Genomic DNA, 20,162 nt, shown 5'->3' with positions numbered 1-20,162 from the left:
CAGTAGAGAAAATTTAGCACGGCCAATGCACCTAACCAGCTCATCTTTCAGACTGTCAGAGGAAACACATACAGGCAAGGGGAGAACGCGCAGACTTCGGACAGACACTGGCCCAAGCTGGGAATCGATCCCAGGTCCCTGGCACTACAAGGCAACAGTGTTAACACTGCCACCCAGTGAATAACAGCATACAGTATACCTGCTACTTATTCCCTTTAAACTTCCTCAAACTTTGTCTTACCTTGAAAAGAATTGTTTATGGAAGATTCTTTGTTGAAACTTGGCTTGAATATCACAGTCATGTACAAAACAGAACTCAGGATTAGACTATTGACAGATGATGCTTGAGAACAAGGTTAAATTAGGTTTCTGCAAGCTAGCTGAGTATATCTATGTGCAGTCTGGTGAAGTTGAGATTGATTGATCAGGCTGTACTGCGGTCATTTGTACTGACAGATTAATATCTAATTCTCAGCAGATTCCTGCTTCCTTTAATGGCCATTGTGGAAGAAGAACTGCTTTCTGAAATCTTTCTGTCTCTAGCTCTGCCATTTCTGTGGAATGGAGCTACAATTTGCCTCCTTATATCGAAATGTGCATTATGTTAATTTTTGCTAAAGTGACCTCCATCAGTAATGTTGTTATAGTGTCCTCAGGTAGAATATCTCCAAGGACATCCTCGGAGGTCCATGAGGACATGCCAGTGACCACTATGCTGAGCAGATATCTGATCCTCTCTCATTGCCACATTTCTATCTATTGACTTACTAATTCATCAATTGTATTATATGGAACAGCAATTTTGCTACACGCCATGGAGATTTATGGACTGTCTTCCCAACAAAGAATTCATAAGTCCTTTCATTGCAAAGATAATCACTGGGAAATTCATCTGAGAGTACAGAACATGAACATTTTCTGTCAAATAATAATATTGACCTCTTCATCTCATTTGAAGTGTTTTTCACTGATTTATTATAATTTGCTTATTTCCACATCTATTTATGTGTGGCAATATGTAACATTTTCAATATGCACTCTTTATCATGGCTTGATACAATTAATACATAGATTTATAGTTCTTTTTCTTCTTTGTTATTGGAATATAGTGGATCTACCCAAACTATTCAGCCCACTAATCTTTACTCCGGCTCACATTTTATCGATCCTGATTCTTCCTACTTGGATTGTCAAGACTGGTCACTTTCAAGGGGTCTCTCAGCTTTGCTGCAGAATTAGTGAATCATGAGGTAGCCACATCGAGCAAGCATTTTGTAATGATGTAACCGACCAAATTCCAATAGAAGGAAACAGAATCCTCAAAAGCCCAAGTAGGAAATGGGTTGCCAGATCTTTTCAGATCAAATTCCTCCAGGCCACATTTGGACCTTGGGCTTTGTTTGGACAGCCCATTCGTAGATTAATTTTTAAAAAATGTATTTCCTGCAATGGTAACGATTCAAATTGAAACTGCTAAGACAATATGTGGCAAATTAAGGCCATGGATCCTCTGGAAAGTATCAATGGTGACAGGGGATCTCTCATTGGAACGGTGGGACAGCAACACAGTGGTTAGCACTCCTGCCTCACAACTCCCGGGACCTGGGTTCGATTCCTGGCTTGGGTCGCTGTCTGTGCGGGCTCTGCACATTTTCCCCGTGTTTCTGTAGGATTCCTCTGGGTGCTCTGGTTTCCTCCTGCAGCCTGAAAGATGTGCTAGTTAGGTGCATTAGCCAGGATGGCATGATAGCACAGTGGTTAGCACTGCTGCTTCACAGCTCCAGGGACCTGAGTTCGATTCCAGGCCTGGGTCACTGTGTGGAGTTTGCACATTCTCTTTGTGTCGGTGTGGGTTTCCTCATGGTGCTCTAGTTTCCTTCCACAGTCCAAAGATGTGTAGGTTAGGGTGACGGCCATGCTAAAAAATTGCCTTTTAATGTCCTGAGATGCGCAGGTTAGGGGCATTAGTGGGTAAAATATGTAGGGATATGGGGATAGGGCCTGGGTGCGATTGCGTTCGGTGCAGACTCAATGGGCTGAAGGGCCTCTCCCTGCAGTGTAGGATTCTATGATTCTAAATTCTCCATCAGTGTACCTGAACAGGCGCCGGAGTGTGGCGAGTAAGGGATTTTCACAGTAACTTCATTGCAGTGTTAATGTAAGCCTACTTGTGACACTAATAAGTAAGTAAATATGGAAAAGTTTGGAGCAACTTTTTTTCTTAAATATAGAGATTTCCATGACAATGGAGAAAGTTGTCAAAATGGAACAACTTTACTGGAGAATTATAAACTAGTAGCAGAGTGGTTGAATGACAGCAGCAATAGAAAAACATTTCATACGTCAAGAAGCCAGGCTTATTCCTGATGTCCTGGAATTATAATTTCTTATTTTGCTCCAGGACGGTATTATATAAAATCTCTGCAATGAATAATACTCGGCAAGGGAATGGGAAGTTTACACTGTGGATTCAAGCAAAAATGAAAATAATACCCCTTCAAAAATTATTTGTTGCTGGCTTGCTAATTGGGTAGCTCTTCAAAGCACCAGCACAGACTGGTTCCACTGGTCAGACCAACACGGCTGTTCCCATTCATGGGGAGCAGGTGTTTTCCATACCCAGGAGAGAACCTCTCCTGGTGTTTCAGGGCTGGGCTCACTAAACACATGCAAATGAGTATTTCAATATATTTAAATAAATTATTTGGCCCTTCGCCTATTTCTGGTGCGAGGCTGACCTTGCCAGAAAGCCAGCTCTCGTAAATTTCTCGTAAAAGAAATTGGGCCTGATTTTCCCGCTCTCACACGATTTCACTGGTTCGCTCTGCCCTTTGATAAAATTTTAAGACTAACAAAATCTCCCTTTACAACATGAAGCCAACATTCCTAATTGGGAAGCATCCATAACTTTCTGAGAGTTATGGCCAGCATTCCCAGTCTAAGCAGTGCACAATTAGTGCTGCGGATGCTTTGTCCATTGCTCCATTAAAGGTGTGTGTACATTTATTGCTGGAAACGAGTTGGTACCTGTGTTCAAACTGAAACATGTCCATGCATTGATTCAGTTAATCTTTGTCCAATCTCTAGAAAACAAGCTAGACAAACTTAAAGCCAGACTCACTTTCCAAACAGAAATGAGGCGACTGCTGTGTACTCTGTTTCATGGAGACATGGCTCACTCCTATTTCACTGGACTGTGCCCTATAACCAGAGGGCTTCTCAATCCTGTTTGCCTGCTGTTAAACTTAAACATGAGCCATGACATTGTTCCTGTTTCCAAAGAGGACTATGGACAACCACTGCAGCCTTGAACTGTTAAATGTTCATGAGAACCACCCTGAACGTACCACACTAACAGATTCCACCCCATATTATGGAGTCTTTGTGCATTCTCTTCCAGTAATATACATGTGCTATCCCTTTGACCCCCTTGTTTGTGAGTTTTCCACGCACCCTTGTCAGGGTCCAGCTTTCCTCCCCTTGGATTTTCCCTCTGCCTTCTGTTTTTCATCATCTTCATCCACCTCTTCGGCCCCCTGCCTGCCATTGTGAACCCTCAACCTAATCCTCCACATTGCACTGCCCTCCTTCCACAGTACCCTCCGAGGTCTTCATCAAGCCACCCTCTGACCCTGGTCCTGACCTTGCTTTCCCCACCCAATTGAACTTTGGACCTTTATCGCAGTGGCTGCAGCACAGTGCTGTCCACATAGACACTGGTGTGTGACACCAGGGGGAAGGACACCCCTGTACTTCCCAACACCAGTACTGATCCAACTCAATGACACAAGACGGTAGATGGGTCCAGCAGCTCAGTGCTGTCCATGAAGACCAGCTGGGCATGGTGGTGGAAAGCAGGAAGCAATCAGCTCCGGCAGCGTGATGTACAACTTATCAGGAAATGCACAGCACAATGGCTAATAGACCTTTCTACGCTCACCTTAAAGTCTCTGATGAACAGGGGGTCACTTTTATCAATTGAGTTTCAGGCCAATGTAATTTCATGCCAGCATGGTGCAAGATTAGATAGCCTGATGGGATGCTAGCAGGCAACTGTTCTAATGAGCAGTCTTGGATTGCAAATGATGCAAATGCCATCCACAACCGCAACCAGCAGCAGTAAGACTAACCCACCATTAACCTACCATGAGGAGAATTGTCATGTGATTTTATGCTGGTGGGTTTCTGATTTTTTTGGCCAGGATTCTCTGATCTCATTCGCTGTCAATGAGAATGGAGAGTTTGGCGTTCAGCCAAAACTGCAGTGAGACTGGAGAATCCCAGCAGCAAGCGAAGTCAGAGAATTCCAGTCTTATCTCCTGCTAAATTCTCCACTTCCACCTGCCACCTAACTCACCATGGGTGGGATGGGAGATTTCCACCCTTAGTTTTATGTTAATAATGTAGAAGTCAAACAGAAGTATAATTTCCATCTCTGTCATCCATTTTGCAAGTAACGTTTCTTACTCTTTTAGACCATCTTAGTCACATAATGGGCAGAATTTAATGAGGGGATTTTGGGGGTGGGGGAGGGAGGGAGGCCCACTTCAGGGCCTCGTGTTGCAATCGCGCAGGAGGCCCAAAGAGTCCCAGCCACCCCGCCTTCCCAATTCCAAGTCCCTCAATGAGGATCTGAGTGCCTTTGAACAGTGGAGCTTGTAGGCTCCTTGGAGGGGTTTGGATCCGCTGTTCAAAGGCACTCAGATCCTCATCGAGGGACTTGGAATTGGAAAGGCAGGAGTGGCTGGGACAGGGGAGAGAGGGACTGGGAAAGGATGGAGAGAGGCTGAGAAGGGCTTGAGAGGCTGGGAAATGAAGAGAGACTTGGAAAAGGGGGAGGCTGAGAACAGAGGGTGAGGCTGGAAAAAGGGAGGAAAGCAGGGAAAAGGGAGGAAGGCAGGGAAAAGGGAGGGAGTCTGGGAAAAGGGGAGCGGCTGGGAAAAGGGAGAGGTGCTGTGAGTGGGGGAGGGGCTGGGAAGGGGAGAGGGGCTGGGAAAAAGAGAGAACCATTTTAACACGGCTAACTGGGAGCCAAGAAATGCTGAAGTCACAGAGGTTATGATTCATTGTAAATGGATGTGTGGAGTGTCTAGTTTAAGGCTACACAAGCTCTGGAGCTACTTTATGGAGAAAATGTAATGAATGCTATTGCAATGAACACAGCATTAATTGAATAATTTATTATCGAATAATTTTATTTTCTTAGAAAAATTAGTAGTTAAAAGCTATCACAGCTCAAAGTGAATCCCGTACTGTCAATCACTTGGGGTGCAGTAATTGTGTTGGATACAAACATGCAACCATTTCGTATAAGATCCCAAGCAGCAATAAATGACTTGCATTTTTACCATTTTTTATGATCTTAGGACATCCCAAAATGCTTTACAGTCAATGAAAGGAAGTGTAGTCACTGTTATCATGAAGGAAATGTAATAGGTCAATAATCAATTAATTTCGGGAGTCCAGGATGAGGGAGCATAATGTAAAAATTAGAACCTGGTCCTTTGGAACTGAAATTAGGAAACCCTTTCTGCACACAAAGAGTGGTAAAAGTTTGGAGCACTTTCACAAATGGCAATTGATGCTAGAGCAATGTCAATGTTAGATTAATTGTTAAATATAATCTGTGCTTGAGCTGTGAGATGCCATAAAAAGGATAATAACTGCCTGGTTAAAATCTTCAGCTTGTGCAATGAAAATACATAATCTCTGACTTCACCAATCCATGTGTTAGTTTTTTGTGTGTAGAATTGTGTCAGTTAGTTTGAAAAAACTTTTGTTGGTCCTTATGCATATGTTTTCTTGTGTCAATTTAAAAGCTATGATGTCGAGGAACTTAATGCTTTCTTCATGCATTGTGGTCCTAAGTTTCATGGAGGAGTGATGATTATTGAGGATATTGGTGAATTCTTCTAATTCTGCTTTTTTAAAAAATGTATTTATTGTCACAAGTAGGCTTACATTAACACTATGATGAAGTTACTGTGAAAATTCTCCGGTCATCACACATTGTGGCGCCAGTTTGGGTACACTGAGGGAGAATTTAGCATGGCCAATGCACCTAACCAACACATCTTTCGGTCTGTGGGGGGAAACCGGAGCACCCAGAGGAAACACACGCAGATACGGAGAGAATGTGTAGATTCCACACACACAGTGACCCGAGCCAGGAATCGAACCCAGGTCTCTGGCGCTGTGAGGCAGAAATGCTACACCATGCCTTCTCTGTGAATCCAAACACCTCAACATAAATACAGATGGTAATATTAATATGTGACAGTTTCACCTAATAAATGAGTTGATGAGAATGAAAAGGGAGCTCCTGGAAACCGAAAAACAAGCCCTGAAAACCAAAACTTGGCTCTCAAGAAAATCTCAAGATGAAAAACATGATTTTGACCCCTGCAGTTAGGCAATTTTCCAACATTCTTCTAGTATCCCTTAGCAACCACCAAATCACTAGGCTTCGAATTATTCTGACAAAAAATATTTGGATGATACTATTTGTCATGGTCCTCAATCTCTCCTCTCATTCATAAGGAGTTCAGTGATAGTCCTCATTTTTTTACATATGAAAGTATTGACAACCCTTTAATTTATGTATTTTTCCTTTTCGTCAATTAATTCCTCCACTTCTGCTTATTCCTCAAGTTGATATAAGAAGACCACAATTACAACATTTCAGAGAAAGTTATCAACACAGAGAGGTGAGGATGAGGTCCTGGTCTTCAACGTCTCTTCCTCAGATGACCGGGCGAAGGCTACATTGGCACACCGAAGATGATGCTAAACCTTGTCGTCAATGGCTGCCCTTGTTGACAGTAGGCTCCCAAGGTATGGAAAGTGGTTCACATTACTCAAGGCCTTGTTGTGGATTTTGGGAATGGTGTTGGGTGGTGGGGGCAGGTTTGTAGAAGACCTATGTCTTATAAACATTTAAGGGGCGATTCTCCCAGCCCGCCACGTTAATTTTCTAGCCCAGCGGGGTGGGAGAATCTCACGGCCGGGAATGCGCGGGATTCACACATGCGTACCTGCCATGAGTGCATCTCCCAGCACTAGATTTTTAAAATCTAATTTTAATGTAATTACTGGACCAGGGTCTGAATTGTCTGGGCCCGCTAGCCTCTCCCACACCACCAGAGTGTTTCACTCCAGCGGGGTTTACAGTAAGTCCCACTTTTGGGGAACTATTGGGACAACCATGCTGGAGTGAAGGCGGTGGGCGGGGGGCGGGGTGGTGGTGGGCAGCAGTTGGGGCTCTCCAGAGGGTTGGGTGATGGGGTGCCCCCTTTCTAGGGTTTGTTCATTTTTTATGCAAAACAATTTGGTCCATGAGTTTTCAGTAATACCTTTTCTATTTATTTGCACAGCTAAAAAAATTCCAAGTGTTTCTACTTTTCAGCGTTTCCGTATTGCTATGAAAATTCCTTACCATGCAACATACTGTTCTAGCTTTTAATGATACTGCTATCAAGGAAAAAGAAAATACCTGCTGTGATAATTTGAGGCAAGAGCAGGTTTGGTGCACAAAAAGGTAATCCTTATTGGGAACACATGTTGAGATGTTTACTGTTTCGCTGCCGCTTTGGCAGGAGAGAAGGGCAACCACTCTCATTATTCCATTTCCATTGCGTTAAGTTCCTTAGGCAAGCTGCACAACATTAGCGATACCTCTTGCCTTTAACTTCTCCTCATCTACAAATCAAGATTATGAGATGATTGCGGGCATAGTCAATGCAACGCCACTGGTGAAGATTCCGGAACAGGAGGAATGAAATCTTGAAAAAGATGCATCGCTGGAACTGGGCAGTTCTGCATGTGATAGCTCGATGGAAGTATCAGGGATAACAGCTGCAGGGTGACTGCACACTGAGGTTTACAGTGAAACGTCAGTCACAGGTTCATTGGGTTGTCTCTTGCTTGGATGTTATCCGTGTATCTATGCATTACTTTGTCCTCAACTTAAATGACAATGGCCCAATTTCTGAAATGATGGTTCCTGGAGCCCAGTAAAGTTAATTTCCAAAGTCACGCACGTACACAGGGTCACCTACTTGGAATGTACAAGCGCCTTTGTGTATGTTGTGGTTTAGTTTCTAATCACTTTGTTTCTGTCTCACCTTTCCCCTCCAAATTGGGAAATACCAATTCCAGATGTGTATTGAAGTGGTGTTTTATCAGCAGCTCTGATGCATGGGGCCTGGAGTAGTCTGTGATGTTGTGTGGTAACTTAGAGGACTCTGGAAAGATGCGACTCCAAACTAACTCCAGTCAACTTCTTCATGTCGGTGTTAAAGGTCTGGACAGCTCTTTCAGTGAGACCATTTGACAAAGGATGCTGGTGGATAGTCTTTACGTGCTGGATGTCATTCAGGCCTGTGAAATTCTGCACAGGTGAAAGCTGTTCCATTGTCAGAGACAATAATCTGAGGCAACCATAAAGGAATGACACAGCTTCTCAGTAGTTGCAGCTGAAGTTGGTGTCTTTACCCCATAGCTATCAAACTGCTTTGAATGTGCATCAATGAGTAACAGGAATGTGGTGCCTAGAAATGGTCTCACTTGCAGCCTGACCCAAGGACAGCCAGGCCATTCCCATGGGTGAAAAGGAGCTGAAGGAGACTATTTCTGGTTAAGGGAACAGTGTGTAACCACATTCTCAATGTTACTGTCCAACCTTAGCCATCAGATATTTTGATTTAATTTGATTTAATATTGTTTCTTGCGGCTATACAGACAAAGCACACCGTACATAGAGAAGGAAAGGAGAGAGTGCAGAATGTAGTGTTACAGTCATAGCTAGGGTGTAGAGAAAAATTGACTTAATGCAAGGTAGGTCCATTCAAAAGTCTGATGGCAGCAAGGAAAAGGCTGTTCTTGAGTTGGTTGTTATGGGCCTCAGATTTTTTATCTTTTTTCCAACAGACGAAGGTTAAAAAATAATATGTCCAGGGTGTGTGGGGTTCTTAATTATGCTGGCTGCTTTTCTGAGGCATTGGGAAGTATAGACAGTGTCAATGGAAGGGAGGCTGGTTTGAATGGATAGACTGGGCTTCGTTCATAACCCTTTGTGGTTTCTTGTGGTCTTGGACAGAGCAGGAGCCATACCAAGCTCTGATACAACCAGAAATAATGCTTTCTATGGTCCATCCGTAAAAGTAGATAAGAGTTGTAGATGAGATGCCAAATTTTGTTATCTTCTGAGAAGATAGAGGCATGGGTGTGTCTTACTGTGGCAACCATTTTTTCAGTACCCAGTAGTTTGCATTTTTATTGTTGCTTCCTTAGTTATGAGTATCAACAGGTGTCTGGATTATAGGAAAAGTCTTTCTCTTCACACTCCCCTGAAAGTTATTTGTTCGTCTTTCACTTGGAATGTAGCCTTGCATTCTGTCTTAGTTCACAATGCAAAATCTCCAGTCTGTTGAAAGCTGAAAATCATATTTTCAAAAATAAGGGGACGTAGTCTCATGACAAGGTGACCATTTGAGGCCATCTCGGGTGACTAAGGAGGCATGGTGTTAAAAAAATGGAGCAGGCAGCATCTGAGGCATCTAAAAATAAGATTGAATCCATTGCTATAAGTGGATAAATTAACTTCTTCAAACCACACGAGTGAATATGAGTTATTTTAGTGCTAATTGTGGTGAAAGTTCACTTTAGGGAGTGGTGTCATTCAATGTCTGAATGTCACCAAGGTCACCACATGTACCTCAGTCTGATGTCTCCTGATCACTGGATGCATGTGTGTTTCATATGAGCCCAGCTTCCTCGCTGTGTCATGCACCACACATAGTGGAGGCATGGGAGGGAGATGTGCATTCCAGCACACTGCTCTCAAGTCTAGGTGATAGAGCGAAGCTGAGGGCAACTCCTCATCCTCATCTGGAGTTTAATTTGCTGTCCATCTTCGCTTGCAAGAGAGATAGCCTCACGACAGGGCAGGGTGGGCCAAGAGATTCAGACTGATGTCCAACTAAAGGATTCTCACCACTCCAAAGGTGCAGTCCCTGGAGCTGGATGGGACGTTTTTCTGCTCCTGCTGCAGAGTTTGGAGTATCAAGCGGAGAGTGAGGAGCATGCATGCGTAGTGATTAACCTGCACTACAATGGGACAGCACTGCATCTTCTGTTGGCATGTTTTAGTGAATAATCTCAGGATGGAATTCTCCCAATCTTGACTAAGGTGTGGTCAGCAATGTAGAGTGTTTCCTGCTGTGGAGGTCAGCGAGAAACCATGCCATATCTTCCAGTTCCAACCTCATTAATTATGGTAAGATCTTACAACATCAAGTTAAAGTTCAACAGGTTTATATGGAATCACAAGCTTTCGGGGTGCTTCTCCTTCATCAGGCGAGTGAAGGAGCAGTGCTCTGAAAGCTGGTGATTCCAAATAAACCTGTTGGACATTAACCTGATGTTGTGAAACTTCTTATTGTGCCCACCCCAGTCCAACGCTGGCAACTCTACATCATCATTAGTTATGCAACTGGGTGTTTTGCACCATATTTAATTGCAGGGCAGGCCTGATGGCATGTTGCCCTCCATCGTATCTGGGCACCATGTTGAATTGGTACCCAGCATCACTGTCCCAAATTGAAGAAAGAAGAAATTGAAAATGGATCTCCAGGAACACTCAGAGGCTGGAAGGTGGATCTCCCCTATGACACTGAATCTGGAAGGTCCACATGCTGCACCTTCCCACTGCTGTGGTGTTTTGGGGTCCAGGGTTGCTGGTAGCCTGCATTCCAAACTTGGGAGGCAGCCTCAGACATTGTTCAAGTATCCTTCACATCTAACACCACATTGGTCCAGACATGGTTTGCACTGATGTGTTTTCCTCCTCATGGGAAATCAGGCTTTGGTGGAAGATTCCAGTCAGGCCTTCATCTGATTCCCATTGCAAAATCAGTTTCATGTCAGCCTCCAGCAGATTTCCCGATCTGCCATGGCGGGCACCAGCGCATGATACCGTGGGAAATGCATGTCAGTGTGAAAGTGATTTTTGTGTCAGCTACATGTCTCTCTTTTCAGCAATATTCAAGTATTTTTTTCCAGTGTGCAGATGCTATTACCAATTCAAATAATTACAAGACATGAAGTGCAAGTGAAAAGCCAATAATTATTAATTGATACAGCACGGCAATCAGTGTAGTAAACATCAAATATTTTTATCACTATCAATTTGTATTTTTAATGTAATGTGAACAAGTAGATGGAGGGTGAAGTCTCGAGTCAGTCAAATAACCACAGCTAACTGCTGAAAATACTCAGCACTTCTGGAAGCATCTTGGTGGGAGAAACAGATCTCTCTCCACAGATGCTGCCAGACCTGCTGAGTATCTCCAGCACTTTCTGTTTTTATTTCTGACTGATTTCCTGCATCTGCAGTGTTTTAGTTACGCACAGATTCTTGACACCACAGGTTTGACAGGCAGACAGACCTACTACTTTTCCCAGGAGTGTTACACCAGAACTGTAATATACAGACAATAACACTTCTGGCTTTTATTGGATTTAATTAAAACATATCATGCAGGGACTAATTAGTGGGTTTAATTGTGTTCAGCACAAACATAGAAGGTTTATTTATAATTTTTACTGAAGAATCTCAGTCTGTAGTTTCATTGAATGTTCAGATTTTTCCACTGCACTGTATTGGGATTTATTTTAAATAGGGACATGGGACATTGTAAGGAAATGGCAGACTCCAACTGAAGTAATGACAAATGTTACCTATAACCACCATACGCCTGATTAATAAATTGTCTTCTCTTCATCATTTTTACAGAGGTTATATGAAGGAATTGATATGCATATTTAGAAGACTTAAAGCAGAATGGTAGATTTTGAATATGACTGACAGCACATATATTAATACCCGAAAGCACTGTGCCATAATTGATCTTGTGCGTATGATTCCCAACAAATCAAAACCCTGGTGTCAGCCAGGTTAAATTATGAGAAAAGGTTGTACAAACTTTGTCGGTATTCCATTCGTCTAGAGAAGAGATGATCTGATCAAAGTATACCTGCACCTTCCAAGTGATAAGTGACCTCCTTATTCTTTCCACCAGAGCAGTTCTTCACGTTTATCTGTGATGTTTGTTGCTACACGTGTTTTGAAAGGTAAAACTAACTTCAGTATTTCAAGGGTCCAAAATACAACTATCATGCTCAGTTTTACCTGTTTCCCATAGGAGTCATGAACTGGTGAGATGATTCCACCAATCACGATGTACCGTCCTGTCTTATGCAGGTAGTCACGGGCTCTTTCTGAAAGCAAAAATAGGGAAGGTCAAGTTATAAGGTGCATGGTCAACATGCTCGATCCAAGCATTATATTTCAATGCATTAATCCATTCCCATTGAGATATAAATTCCAAAGTTGGAAGGTTTCTTTTGCACATATTTTCATAAATTTTAGGAGTTTACAGAGAAACACAATTTTTTTTTAAAAGGCTTTTAAAGAAAACACAAACAAACTTTTTAAAACAGATTTCTGCTATATTCTGTCAATTCTTTCTTTCAACAGCTTGTATTTATATGGTTTCCTTAACAGCTCAAGATACTTCACAGAAGTGTTTTCATATAAAATTTGCTGCTGAGCTCCACAAAGAGATTATGAGGAGAGCTGATAACAAGCCTGCTCTAAGAGGTTCTTTTTAAGGAGCTCTGCTCTAAGATTGTAATTGTGGCTGCAGCAGGTGACAGGTTTCAGTGATGTCCTCCATTGAATATCTCATGCATTGTCCCTCAGTCTGGAAGGTGAATTGCTCTCTGAATGGCATGGGCAAAGATGGCCACCTGCGGAGAACGCTTCTTCTCCTCTGCCTTTTTCCAGCAGCATGTCCCGCTCTGTGTTACCTCTGTTCATTCTCCCTGTAACAAGTAACTGAAGCAGAGGAGGAAGAGAAAGAGAAGAGAGAAGGCAACCTAGACAGCCCCTTTTTGCCAAGCTGTCCATGAACAATTCGTCCCTGTATGATACCAGTAAAATTATCCCCAATTTCCCGGTCAATAACAGTGCCGCACCATATCTTCCCTGATCTACTACCAACCAACACAGCATCTGCTTTTGCAAATCAAATTTATAAATCAAACTATCCAATATTCCATAAAAATTAAACATATAATAAACTTGCATTTTTTGTGCCTATCTTCTGTGTTCCTTTCCCTGTTGTTCCTACACAATACCAACGCTGTGTTTAGTTAACAGAAGGCTGCTGACTTTTAGTCCCCTCAGCTGTAGATGGCCTGGCAGGACAAGCTCAAACAGCTCTGGGCCTAGAAGGTCTGGCTTCAGCCTGCACCACCTCAACCTCATGGGTGGCAGCAGTATTGTTTGACTACCAGACAACAAGAAGGGCACTGGTGCAATGACAGAGTTTAAAAGATAAACTAGTCATTCTGATACAGGGCAGCAGGTTTGTGCTCTACAGAGCCACTGCCATTCCATTAGACTGACATCTCAGCAATCCTATACTGATTGATCAGAGAACAGATTGCTGGACTGAAGTGACACTCTGAAAATCCCCTCGAACACTTGTTCCTGCAGCCATGATGGCATTACAGAGTTCTGCTGCAATGGAAGCTGAGACTTTGGCTATCAGACGCTGTGTTCTCCGTGTAGAAAGAATCAGAGTTAATGAAAGAATCTGACTAAAGGTAACTGACATGAAATGTGGGATAAAGCTTCCAAAGTGGATGTGATCCAGATATAGCCTCAACTCTGGGTCAGAAAACTGGAAGTGGCCATGATTGGATAACAGACACAGTCTTCTCTCAGGCAGCCAATTAGCAAGGCTTTCCAATTAGAGATGATGACCAGCTTCCAGCATCAGGAGGTCTGTACCGTGCAGTCCAATCTGTGTTCATCTTAAAATCTGTATGTAATTATTAAGCTAAGGATGTACTAAAGGAATATTATATTATAATCCAATTTTTTTCATGTTTAATAAATGCTCTAGTTACTTTATTCCTCTACGTTTTATTAAAAAAAGTAAAGGTTATGGTCTTTTGAGCCAGGATTCCGTTCCGAGATCTTCTCATCCAGTTATATTATCACTGCGATCCCAACAGATCTCCTTGGCTGTCTGGTCCCACTGGCTTTGCAAAGTCTGTCTGCAGTGTCTCCTGACCCCTTATGGATGGGTCACATCTCCTGTTCTCTCCATCTCCTCAATCTAGGTGTCCAGGGCAGCAGCGTCAGCAAACCTTGGAGCATACTTTTTTACTCTGCTGTACCATAATTCACTCCTCTTGCTGTTCAGTGTCTCCTCCACCAACAGTTTTAGCATCTGCTGTCGCCAGAGCACAGTTCCCCTTAAGTACAAAGCAAAATACTGCGGATGCTGGAATCTGAAACAAAAACAGAAAATGCTGGAAAGTCTCAGCAGGTCTGACAGCATCTGTGGAGCGAGAATAGAGCCAACATTTTGAGTGTGTATGACCCTTCGTCAGAGCTAAGAGCAAAGAAAATCAGGAGAAATTCATACTGTGACGATAGGGTGTGCTGTAAGAGGATAAAGGGAATGTAAGTGAAAATGAAGACGGATAGAAAGGCCTTTAGCACCTATCTAGCTTTCATTTTTATTTACACTCCCTTTGTCCTATTACAGTCACTTCTCCCCCATCTCCATCTCTTCTGATTTTCTTTGCTCGTAGCTCTGATGAAGGGTCATCCAGACTTGCAACATTGGGTCTCTATTCTCTTTCCACAGGTGCTGTCAGACCTGCTGAGATTTTCCAGCATTTTCTGTTTTTGTCCCTTTCAAGTAATGCAGGAAGGCTTTAGTCAGGCTGGCTTTAAGTGGTGCCCACCTTGCGGAAACCTAGGCCCCCCGATTGAGGTGTAACCACTCAATGGTGCACTTTGTGCTGGCTGCATGCAGCAAGCGTGCACATTAACAGGCAGCACAAATTTGACATGCTGTCTGAATCAGAAGCAAAGTCTGTGGATTAATCACTCATCACAATCTGCATCTCCGTCCCCACTCCCTCAGTCTCCCCCCACCTGTTTTCAATATCTATCCAATTTTGCTTGCTCTCCTAGTCTCAGAATGAAAATTCAGTACACCATCCAATATCAAAGATTTTATTAAACATTCTTCACTTGATTATTTTTCTCCTGTTTCCTCAAGATAAACGTTTTTACTTTCACATGCAATTTCCTCCATAATTTGAAAAGCTTAATTCTGGACCTTTGATTCTTTTTTTCCTTCGCTGAGCATAGATTGAAATCCATTAACCTAACTTCACAGATCACCCAAAGCCCAGCAGCTTCCATTAATGTTGTTCTTTAGTTCCTTTCTAATGGATCTGTTTTTCTTTTAAGCATGAAGTCTTAGAAAGGGCAAAATGCCAAAGCTTTACAGGTCAGTTTGTTGACAAATAGTTAAAAAATGGAAAAAAGCAATTGATCACGAATACATATCATTTTTTTAAAAGACAAAGTTTAGCCCTTTTTATAAAGTAATACATTCAAGTTGTTAACATGCAAATTAAAATTTTGAAGAACTGTTTATAATTGTTGGACTGTTTCCATTGATGTTTAGAAGATTGAGAGGTGATTTTATTGAAACATATAAGAGCCTGAGGGTTCTTGTCAGTGTGGATGCTGCAAGGATCCTTCCTCTTGTGCGAGAGACTAGGACTAGGGGACAAAGGCCAAATGGCCTATTCTGCACTGTAGGGATTTTATGGTGATTCTTGTACAAAAGTTTAAAAGTTTAAAAGTAACTGGTCTCCCATTTAAGACAGAGTTCAGGATTTATTTCTTTCAGAGGATCGTGAATCTTTGGAATTCACTTCATCAGAGAGCGGTGGAGGCAGGTTCATTGATTAATTTAAACACAGAGTTGGATAGGTAAAAGCAAATTACTGTGGATGCTGGAATCTGAAACCAAAAGATAAAATGCTGGAATATCTCAGCAGATCTGGCAGCACCTGTAAGGAGAGAAAAGAGCTGACGTTTTGAATCCAGATGACCCTTTATCAAAGTTCAGAGTTAGAATTAGCAAAGAGATGGATAGATCCTTGACGACCAGGGGAATCAAGGGTTGTTGGAGTAAACGGAATATGGAGTTTAGACCACATTCAGATATCAGTCATCATGTTATGAATGACGAGCAGGCCCAAGGAGCTAAGCGGCCTAGGCCCGCTCCTAATTCTTATGTTCATATGACATCTTTAAGGAACAGGGACATTTTTTTATTTTTCTCCTATGCCTTCACGCTTCCCAGCAAAGCCAAGAGGTGTTGTTACAAACAAATTTGGAGAGTTCCTTTATTTACATCTCACTTATATTTATGCCAAACCTCAGGCTAATCTTATAGTTACAAATGAAAGATAAATTGAATCTGCAATGAACCACAGGATGTACCAATGCAAGAGATCTTACTTGCAAGTGTATTAGTTAAATGCACAAAATGTTACTTACATGAGTTAACAGGTTAATGCCTATTTGTATTGGTACGTAGCTAGACCAGTGAAAAAGGAATACATTTGCAGCTTGTTTAGCAGAGTTAGCATCTGAAACTGTATTTGGAACCAGACCCAATCACACTCCTACGCCAGAATTGTATATCCTGAAATGATTTCAGACTTTGCTATTTCACATTGTATTGATTTAGTTTTTATGTGCTTTTTTAAATTAAAAATGCAACATGAAGATCCATCTTAATCAATACATTGCACAGAGCACAAGCTTGCAATGGTCAATGAGCTTGTATCAATCATTTCCACATTTTGTTTAGTGTGAAATATGCAAGTATAATTTCCAGTCAGACAATGTCTGATGATTCAAATAGCTACAAAATACTTTATGGTATGCCCAACATTCCTTGTCTTGCAATGTTTTGGATTGAACATTTTTTGGAGAAGACCCTACTTGCATTTTGAATTAGGTTAAGTTCATTGCGATATATATTTCTAAACAGAGAAATAATTTGCCAAGTATGAAGAATGCTCTCCTTTTAAGTATGAAGCTGATTGTAGTTGACTAGATAATTAGTTTATTAGTTGCACTCTGTTCCAGTTTCAAGTATAGCAATGCCAAAACGTAGCTCTAGTAGATTCTCAGAATAAACCATCCATTATAATTTACTATATAATTAAAGAACATCTCTAATGGTCAAAATGCTAGCTCTTTGAAACAGCAGTCCAGTTAGTCCCATGTTATATACTGCACTTCATAGAATCCCTACAGTGCAGAAGGAGGTCATTCAGCCCATTGAGTTTGCACTGACTGTCATAGAATCGTAGATAGAGACATAGAGGTTTACAGCATGGAAACAGGCCCTTTGGCCCAACTTGTCCATGCCGCCCTTCTTTAAACCCCTAAACTAGTCCCACTTGCCCACATTTGGCTGATATCCCACTTACCCATTTTACCCAAATAACTGACTAAACGCTTTTTAAAAGACAAATTGTACCCGCCTCCACTACTATTTCTGGCAGCTCATTCCAGACACTTACCACCCTATGTGTGAAAAAATTGTCCCTCTAGACCCTTTTATATCTTTCCCTTCTCACCTTAAACCTATGTCCTCTAGATTTAGACTCCTCTACCTTTTGGAAAACACATTGACTATAGATAATGACCTATGCCCCTCATTATTTTATAGACCACTATAAGGTCACCCCTCTGTCTCCTACACTCCGAAGAAAGAAGTCCCAGTCTATCCAGCCTCTCTTTATACCTCAAACCATCAAATCCCGGTAGCATCCTAGTAATTCTTTTCTGCACCCTTTCTATTTTAATAATATCCTTTCTATAATAGGGTGACCAGATCGGTACACAATATTCCAAGCGTGGCCTTACCAAGGTCTTGTACAATTTCAACAAGACGTCCCAACTGCTGTATTCAATGTTCTGACCAGTGAAACCAAACATGCTGAATGCCTTCTTCACTACAGACAGAGTCTCTGAAAGAGACTCTTAGCCAGGTCCTCTCGCTGCCCTAAATCCCATAATCCTGCACATTCACCACGGTAAATCCACCTAACCTACACATGTTGGAACACCAAGGGGCAAATTAGTATGGCCAGTCTACCTAACCAGCACATCTTTGGAATGTGGAAGGCATAGAGAGGAAACACACGCAAACACAAGGAGAATGTGCAAACTCCACACAGTCACCTGCGGCTGGAATCAAACCCGGGTCGCTGGCGCTGTGAGGCAGCAGTGCTAACCGCTATGCCACCATGCTGCCCACTTGTTGGGTAAAAGGACATAAAGTGATGGTACATGGCTTGGATGAGAACAGCACAGGTTTATTGATAAGCTGTTGACTGTATATAGGTTTGACCTATATTAGGCAAAAACCCACAAAGCAACCAATGACATCATAAACTATACTCGTGACTGGACTCTTAAAGTGACAGTGCAACAACAAAACAACAGTCCCAAATATATACCATCCCACACCCTTGCTCATTCTTCATAACCCTACAAAGCTTTGCACTTCAAATATATAACCAATCTCTTTTTGAAAGTTACCATTAAATCTGCTTCTAATACCTTCCAGGCATTATTCAGCTGATCATAATTTCCTGAATCAAATAATTTCTTCATACCAGCTCTATACTGCTTTTGTTGATTATGTTAGATCTCTGTCCTCTCATTATCAATCCTACTGCAAGTGGAAATAGTTTCTCTATATTGACTCAATCAAAACCTTTCATTACCCAGCGGCAACTTTGGAGACTGGGGGCATTTAATTGAGTGGGAGGATACATGGAGGGAAACCCCATCTTTGTTTGCAGTTTCTCAGGAGATGGTCACACATTCAAAGGAACTCAGCACTTGATCGAGGGACCAAGCATCAGGAAGGGGAGGGGGATTGAATGCCACCAACTGACATCCTTCTGACATCCTTATTCCCTAATCTAGCCAGCAAGCCCCTCCCCATAATCCGCATCACACCCTCGCTCATCTATGGCTGGATGCTTTGGTGTCCCTATGCCTCTGGTGGGTGCATTACTGGCAGTTGCCACACTGTGGCATTGGCGGGCAAAGATAAGCTGTTGGCCCCTGATCAACCAATAGCTCTCGAGGGGTGGGATTTCTGCCTCTGAGGTCACATATTCTAGGAAAGACCTGCTGCTGGCCAGTTAAATGCTGGTCAGTTAATTCTGATGGCCTTCATCAATGGAGGTAACACTGGGCTCCCACTGGTTCTCTTACTAGTGAGACCACCATCGCCAACATTAAATTCCACCAATTGTTGCCTGCTAATTTGATTGATGATATAACCCAGTCTTTGTTACCAACGCAATCAATTAAGAACAACATAAATTAACACAATCATCCTTTCAGTCAAAGTGTTAATTATATTGTAACACTTCATAAGCTGTAATAGAAATATTGAAATTAGCTGTTAATATAGATTGCCTTACTCCTTCAACATCATCCTTGGGTATAATCATGTCTCACTGACAGGACAGACTTATCAGAGGTTGTTATACAGTCTGGAGTGGCCCTGGAAGACTTCTGGACTCCATGAAGTCTCATGGCATTGAGTCAAATAGGGGCAAGGAAACCTCCTGCTGATTACCACCAATTGTAATCCCTCAACTAATAAATCAGTTTTTCCTTCAAAGTGAATACAACTTCAAAGAATCATTGTGGGTAGCGAGGATACAGATTGAAATCTCCCATCAAAAGTACAATGTCCATCACCAGGGCAGCTTGGTAGCAGCACCAAGGTTCAAGCTGACTGATTGATGAAAGTCATCCTGTGAGAATGGGTCTCCAGCAGGTGGCAAAAGATCTAACAAATGGGAAAACCTACTTGATGCCATCCTCATCAATCTATCTGCACTAAATGTACCTAACCATGATTGTATAGGGTTTGTGTGTGGGAAATCAGGTTTGACCAATTTATTGGAGATTTTTGAAGAAGTAACGTGCTGTGGAGAAAGGGGAACTAGTGTGTGAACTGTATGTAGATTTCCAGAAGGCACAAAGGTTATTGCAGAAAACAAACGCTAACGGTGTCGGGGATTACATTTTTTACATAGATTGAAGATTGGCTGACAGACAAGAAACAGACAGTAGGCATAAATGGGTCATTTTCTGATTGGCAAGGTATAATTTGTGGTGCACTACAGGGATCAATGTTGTGGCTTCAACCTTTTACAAATTATATACATGA

The 20,162-nt window shown here is 42.1% G+C and overlaps 1 protein-coding gene across 1 annotated transcript in view; it reads right to left on the bottom strand.

Moving 5' to 3' along the window:
• nmnat2 (nicotinamide nucleotide adenylyltransferase 2) overlaps window positions 1-20,162 on the bottom strand; it is a 214,246-nt gene that overhangs the window by 124,038 nt on the left and 70,046 nt on the right. The window contains exon 2 of the mRNA XM_080195711.1: window positions 12,191-12,279. Coding sequence (XP_080051837.1) covers window positions 12,191-12,279 — 89 coding nt within the window. The remainder of the gene's footprint in view (window positions 1-12,190; window positions 12,280-20,162) is intronic.

This window comes from Carcharhinus amblyrhynchos, chromosome 9 (genome assembly GCF_965287045.1).
Source record: "Carcharhinus amblyrhynchos chromosome 9, sCarAmb.v2.hapA, whole genome shotgun sequence".
In the NCBI taxonomy this organism is placed as follows: Eukaryota; Metazoa; Chordata; class Chondrichthyes; order Carcharhiniformes; family Carcharhinidae; genus Carcharhinus; species Carcharhinus amblyrhynchos.
This window is presented reverse-complemented; position numbering and strand designations above follow the sequence as displayed.